This window comes from Chrysemys picta, chromosome 1 (genome assembly GCF_011386835.1).
Source record: "Chrysemys picta bellii isolate R12L10 chromosome 1, ASM1138683v2, whole genome shotgun sequence".
NCBI lineage: Eukaryota > Metazoa > Chordata > Testudines > Emydidae > Chrysemys > Chrysemys picta.
The window spans coordinates 352,388,748-352,396,211 of NC_088791.1; the positions used below are offsets into that span (position 1 = coordinate 352,388,748).

At 44.3% G+C, this 7,464-nt stretch overlaps 1 protein-coding gene across 1 annotated transcript; it reads left to right on the forward strand.

Annotated features, from left to right (window-relative positions):
• The first annotated feature begins 2,466 nt into the window (after positions 1-2,466).
• On the forward strand, positions 2,467-4,771 carry LOC101934962 (olfactory receptor 52P1-like). The gene has a single exon (XM_008176697.3). The coding sequence runs from the start codon at positions 2,503-2,505 to the stop codon at positions 3,439-3,441; it is 939 nt and encodes a 312-aa protein (XP_008174919.2). The 5' UTR covers positions 2,467-2,502; the 3' UTR covers positions 3,442-4,771.
• The last annotated feature ends 2,693 nt before the right edge of the window (positions 4,772-7,464 follow it).

Sequence of the window (7,464 nt, forward strand, 5' to 3'; positions counted from 1 at the left end):
CACTGCGACACAGTCGTTAAACCCAGGATGCTCTAGGACCATTTGCTAGACAGTTCTGTTAGGCGTTAATGGTGAGGGGTTGTACATTCATTCCTCAGTGAGGAGATTTTATGAGTTCATTATTTTTCTCACCTAAAATGTTCATCCATGCAGTGCTTCATGGGATCCGTCAGCCTCATGAAATACCCACCTAGTGTAACATTTCCAAGGCACCGCAGTCACATGAGAATTTCTCCCCAGAGGGCTAAATTCAACACAGTCATGAATAGAAAAAATGCCTTCAGTAAGCTCCTGCACGAATTTGCAGGCAAAATGCCTCCAGCTGCTTCCTGGGGACATGTTCATAGATTCCAAGGCCAGAAGAGACCATTGTTATCATCTGGTCTGTGTAACACAGGCCTGAGAATTTCCCCAAAATTATTCCTAGAGCAGATATTTTAGAGAAACCTCCAACTTTGATTTTAAAATTCTCGGTGATGAAAAATCTGCCAAGACCCTTGGAAAATTGTTCCAATAGTTAATTACTCTCACCATTTAAAAAATGCATGCCTTATTTCCAGTCAGAATTCTTTTAAATTCAGCTTTCAGTCATTGGATCCTTTTAGACCTCTGTATGCTAGGCTGAAACGCGCTAAATACCAAGACCCTGGTGCTTTTCCTGCCCATTTTGTTGAGCACAAAGTGTTAGCCCATCATGTAATCTCTGTTTCCATGGGGGAAACTGAGCTCCTTTCCAACATAGGAACTGCATCGTGGATCAGACCTATGGTCCATCTAGTCCAGTGTCCTCTCTCTCACAGTGACAGCTGCAGGTGCTGCAGAAGGTATAAGAAACCCAGCAGTAATTGGATGGGGGGGGATGACCTAACCATACTGAGGGTGTCACCCTAACGCCGAAAAGCTAGAGATTGGCTTGTGCCCTGAAACCTGTGGGCGTATAGGATTTTCAAACTATTTGTTTAGCTGTAACTATTGTAACTGGATAGTATCACTTAGCTCATGGCCTCAACTACCTCTTGTGGCAATGAGTTCCTCAGTCTAATTAGGCATTGAGTGCCTAAGAATGCCAACAACATCACCTTTAATCATAATACAATTATTTGTTTTGAATGTGCCACGTTTCAGTTTGATTGAGTGCCCATTTTTTTTACATTTGCAGAAGATAGTGCTGCCTGCTTCTTGTTTACAATGTCACCTTAAAGTGAGAACATGCATTTCCATGGCACTGTTGTATCTGGCATTGCAAGATATTTACATGACAGATGCGCTAAAGATTCATATGTCCCTTGATGCTTCAACCACCATTCCAGAGGACGTGTCCATGCTGATGATGGGTTCTGCTCGATAACAATCCAAAGCAGTGTGGACCAATGCATACTCATTTTCATCCCGTGTCAAATGCCACCAGCAGAAGGTTGATTTTCTTTTTTGGTGGTTTGCGTTCTGTAGTTTCCGCATCAGAGTGGTGCTCTTTTAAGACTTCTGAAAGCATGCTCCACACCTCATCCCTCTCAGATTTTGGAAAGCACTTCAGATTCTTAAATCTTCAGTTGAGTGCTATTGCTATCTTCAGAAATTTCACATTGGTATCTTGTTTGTATTTTGTCAGATTTGCAGTGAAAGTGTTCTTAAAATGAACAACATGTGCTGGTTCATCACCCAAGACTGCTGTAACATGAAATATATGGCAAAATGCACGTAAAACAGAGCAGGGGACATACAATTCTCCCCCAAGGAGTTCAAGCACAAATTTAATGAACACATTATATTTTTAATGAACGTCTTCAGCATGGAAGCATGTTGTCTGGAACGATGGCCAAAGCATGAAGAGGCATTTGAATCTTTAGCATGTCTGGCACATACATATGTAGCGACTGCAGCTACAACAGAGCCATGGGAATGCTTCTTCTCGCTTTCAGCTGACATTGTAATTAAGAAGTGGGCAGCATTATCTCCCATAAATGTAAACAAACTTGTTTCTCTTAGAGATTGGCTGAACAAGAAGTAGGACTGAGTGCACTTGTAGGCTCTAAAGTTTTGCATTGTTTTGTTTTTGAGTGCAGTTATGTAACAAAAAAATACATTTGTAAGTTGCACTTTCATGATAAAGAGACTGCACTATAGAACTAGTATGAGGTGAATTGAAAAATACTGTTTCTTTTATCATTTTTACATTGCAACATTTGTAATAAAATAATAAATAAAGTGAACACTATACTCTTTGTATTCTGTGTTGTAACTGAAATCAATATATTTTAAAATATAGGAAAACATCCAAATATTTAATAAATTTCAATTGGTATTCTATTCTTTAACAGTGGGACTAATCAGGATTCATTGGTTTTAGTTCATTGCATGAGTTAACTGTGATTAATCGACAGCTCTACTATAAAGTATTTACCGTATTATTTGTTATAAAGTGTGTAACCCCGCTTGCTGTGCTTTTCTCCCTTCACAGGGACCTTGAGCATTTCTGAGCCTGATTGATGCATCGACCACCTCATGGCAGGTTTCAACCTCACCTCCTCTGACCCTTCAACATTCATCCTAATGGGCATCCCTGGCCTGGAAGCTGCCCACGTCTGGATTTCCATCCCTTTCTCTGTGTTCTACATTATCGGCCTGTTGGGAAATTTCACGGTTCTGTTTGTTGTAGGAAAAGAACAGACCCTGCACAAGCCGATGTACCTGCTGCTCTGCATGCTGGCAGTCACAGACATCAGCACGTCAACTTCCATCATGCCGAAGGCTCTCTTTATATTTTTGTTTGATTTGAAAAACATTACTGTGGATGGCTGCCTCACCCAGATGTTCTTCCTTCACGCAGTTTCTATTATGCACTCTGCCGTCCTCGTGACAATGGCCTTCGATCGCTACGTTGCCATATGTAACCCTCTGAGATACGCCACCATCGTCACCAACGTACGAATAGCTAAGCTAGGGCTAGTGGGTTTAATAAGAGCTGTTCTCTTCATTCTGCCAATGCCTTTGCTCCTGAGCAGACTCCCATTCTGTGCCAACCGCATTATTCCCCACACGTACTGCGAGCACATAGCTGTGGCAAAGATGTCATGTGGGGACATCACAGTGAACAGGATGTACGGCTTGGTTTTGGCATTTGTAGTCATCGGGTTAGACCTGACGCTCATTGCTCTGTCCTATGGTCTGATCATCAGGGCCGTCCTCAGAATCTCGTCCAAGGAAGCCCACCAGAAAGCTCTCAACACCTGCACAGCCCACATCTGTGTGATGATGATGTCTTATCCTCCTGGCCTCTTCTCCACTCTGGTGCACCGGTTCAGTCAGGACATTGCTCCTCATTTTCACATCATCTTGTCAAACCTCTATTTCCTCATCCCCCCCATGCTCAACCCTATCGTTTATGGGGTCAAAACCAAAGAGCTTCGTGAAAAAGTGGGCAAATACACCTGCAGAAGGTGAACACCGGGGGACACAAACTATAAACCTGAGTGATGACAAGGGGAAAAAATATCTCCTCATTAATCAAGGGTGTTCTGTGCTGTTTGACTGAGCTCACCATAGTGAAAGTTCACAGTCGGAGAAGTTCCTCACACCTAACCTGTTGTCACTGGATCACCAAGCACTGCTTTCTCCGTTGTTGAGTTCCCTCTCTCTCTCAATCACCTGATCTCTTTCAGTATCACCTGTCAGCCCCCACCTCCACACACCCTGTCACTCAGCCTTTCCTTGACTTGCAGACCACCGGAAGATATTGCAGCTTTCTGAAGCCAGGTGGCTTTCCATTAGACCCTATGTGAACAGGGTTCTTCATCAGTTTGATGCAGTGAAGCTACGGTTTCTGATAGCCAAAAATAAAGAAAGCAACTACAATGCTGAACTTCTTTATCATATGGTCAGTGATCTGGTGAGCAAAATTTACCTGATTTTCCTATGTACAATCCTTCAGGAAGCCTGGAGGATAAAGCAAATGTCTCAGTTAGATAGTGCAATATAGGAAAGCTGGTGAAGAAATTGAGGGCATTCTACTAGAGCTTGTTGGTGAGGGTGATGAAACTGTGTTTTTGAGAACTGGACCATGTTACCCCGGATTTGAGGAGTGTGTACTTCAGAATGTGATCAACCCAATTGCAACCATATGATGTGCACTCAGCCACTATGAATTAATAAAAGAGAACACCACACAGATAAGGGTTAATTGGAAAGCAGGCTTTAAGATGCAAGGTTAAAATCTAGCTGGCAGTTCCCGCTAAAAAGAATGGGAGGAGTGGACAGACAAGTAAATAAGTGAGAATCAGAGAAGATAAATGGATTAAAACCTTGTGTCTGGACACCTCTGATATTAGAAGTTTATAGAAAGTTAGGAAAAGTGATGATCTAGTAGGAGTCACTATGACCTATTTGTTTGTAGAAGTTATAAAGAAATAGCTAATATGGTGTACTTTGGAGGAGTCCTCTGAAGTAATCTTGAGAGACATTTTTCCTGACACCCTTTCTCTCCAGTGTTTGAGCAACTGGACACTGTAAACCTGCTGTTAATTATTGAATACCATTCCAAATGTTACCCCAGACCAGTGGGGTACAGGAGTCTGGTAGAGGGCAAATATACTGGTCACTGGATGAGTAGTTTTCTGTTCCCTGAGTGACCAGAGCAGGGGCTGCACTAGAGTAATCAGGAACCTGCTAGAACCAGTTAAGGCAGGCAGGTTAATTAGGACACCTGGAGCCAATTAAGAAGAAGCTGCTAGAATCAATTAAGGCAGGCTAATCAGGGCACCTGGGTTTTAAAAGGAGCGCACTTCAGTTTGTGGTGCAAGTGTGAGGAGCTGGGAGCAAGAGGTACAAGGAGCTGGGAGTGAGAGGGTGTGCTGCTGGAGGAATGAGGAGCACAAGCGTTATCAGACACCAGGAGGAAGGTCCTGTGGTGAGACTAAGGAAGGTGTTTGGAGGAGGCCATGGGGAAGTAGCCCAGGGAGTTGTAGCTGTCATGCAGCTGTTACAGGAGGCACTATAGACAGCTGTAGTCCACAGGGCCCTGGGTTGGAACCCGGAGTAGAGGGCGGGCCCGGGTTCCCCCCAAGCCTCCCAATTGACCTGGACTGTGGGTTCTTCCAGAGGGGAAGGTCTCTGGGCTGTTCCCCAACCCACATGGTGAATCTCTGAGGCAAGAAAATCCACCAATAAGCGCAGGACCCACCAAGATAGAGGAGAAACTTTGTCACAGCACATATCTGGGATGTTCTAAACCTACTGCTTATGTCTGTATGTGCTTAAATCTAATAAACTGCAGTGTTAGACAAGAGCATACTTACTTGCATGCAATCTTTATTCAGACAGAATTGCTGTGATCCCATTGATTTATTCCTGACATGACCTGGAGTGAAATAGTTAAGTTGCCCCGGCTCGGGATTCTGAAGACTCTGGTAATAGACTGCTGTGTTAAACTACGACATCAGCTTGGAGTCCAATAACTTACCACTTTGTGCAGTCAATTTTGAAGTCGCTTTCAGCTGGAACTTTCAAAATACACACTAACAATTCCCATCATCGAAGATGTCAAAAGAAGGTTTCGAGTGTTCATCTTGCAGTTTGTGAAACTGATTAAACAGAGATTGCCACCAAACATTCAGGTGATTGAATCGCTTCCAATACTCATTCCTTCACATCATAGATTGACAGACATCACATTTTTGCCATTATTTTGTGGAGACTTTGGACAGTTGGAGCAGCAGGGGAGAGTTTTGCCTATGGTTCACTGGACTCATACTCAGAACAACCGAGTAGAGCAGTTTGGCGTTGAAGGTCTCAAACACATGGATGCCTCTGGGGATAAAGACTTTAGTGAACTTATCTTGTTTGCTCTTTCATTGCTGTTGCTACCATTTAGCAATGCTGCAGCTGAAAGACTGTTTTCTCAGATGAACTTAATAAAAACAAAACTGCGCAACAAGATGCAAGAGGAACTTTTAGAAAACATTCTTCATCTTTGGGCGTACATGCAACCACAAAAATCTGTTGTGAAGAGTTTGCACCAACGAAATAAATGATTGCACTGGCCACTGCTGATATGTCTGACCAGCGGCAGAAGCATTCCACTTCCAAAGAAGACAGAGAGCATGAAATGTTGACTTTTAGAGACTAACCGTAACAAACTAATACAACTCAAAATATGGACATTGACTACCATCATTGAATGCAATTAGAAATAAATAATATTGTCAAGTTATTGTGGTTTTTACACTACGTACATTTGGGGCTCCTTTTAACACCATCATTCGCTGTTTTTTGTTTGAAACACCTGCCAACCCTCCATCGAGATACAAGTACCAGTATTGGGGGAGTTATTTTGAATTTGATTGTCATCTCATAGCATTGTTGCTAATGCGGACAAACTCCTGCCTCGGCTTCTAGCTTTTTAAAAAAAAAATCATACCTGTACTAGGTATCTAACAAAAGCTTTCATTTGTTACTTGATGTATATGACAATGTGTTAATAAAAAACCCTTTGTTTCAAGGCATAGATTGGGCTATTTATAGGTTAGTTTTGAAGTGTTTGGGGCTATAAATGCAGTAGACGTCTGGAAAACTACCTCAAGCGGAGCTGGAGGCAGCGCAGCAGCAGCCAGAAACACAAGGGCCAGAGAAGGAGCCCAGAAGGCAGAGCTGGGCCGCGGTCAGGGCAGCAGCACTGAGCCAGAAGAGTCAGGGCTGGGCTGGAGCCAGAGCAGCGGTGCTGAGGCGGAGCTGGTGAGCCAGGGCTGAGCTACAGAGCCAGGTGAGTGGACGCCGGCCGTGCCACAAGTAACACGACACCTGAGCACAATGAACAGCTGGGAAGAGCAAGGTGGGTCCATGGGCAGAGGGCCGAGCATAGGGAGACGTTGCCAGACCAAAGGGCCTTGAAGGCTGGACTCAGAAAGGGGGGACATGAATCTGATGGGAGGGCAGATGCTGGGGAAAAGGCTCCTGCCACCTAGAGCCTGAGGGCGTGTGGCCACAGCCAGAGCAAATGTGTGACCTGTTGTATCACTGCAGTGCGGCCAGTGCCTGGGCAGGAGGCCTGGGGGTGTGAGGAACAGACTGTGAACTTTCCTTACGTCCCATAGACAGCTGTTTGTGGTGTCCCTGTGGTCACAGAGCAGCTCCCTTTTTCTTTGACCCTTTCCCATTTTTTCCTTATTTTTCTTACAGTTGGTATTTAATAAATTCTATCTGGTTTGAACTTAATGTAGTTATCAGTGGGTCAGGGAAGCATCTGGTTTGAACAGACTACCCCAGAATGGGGACACCCTATCCCTTGTCCTAAGTGACCACGATGGTGAGACTGGGGGTTCAGCCTCACAGGAATCCTGGGCTCAGCCATGTCACCATCATGAGGACTCTGCCACACAGGAGAGTGGAAGGGGAGACCCTCAGGTCAGGCAGGCCTCTGGGTAAAGGGAGTAGGAGTGGGGACTCAGATCCTTTTGCTAGCCAATTCCCCTG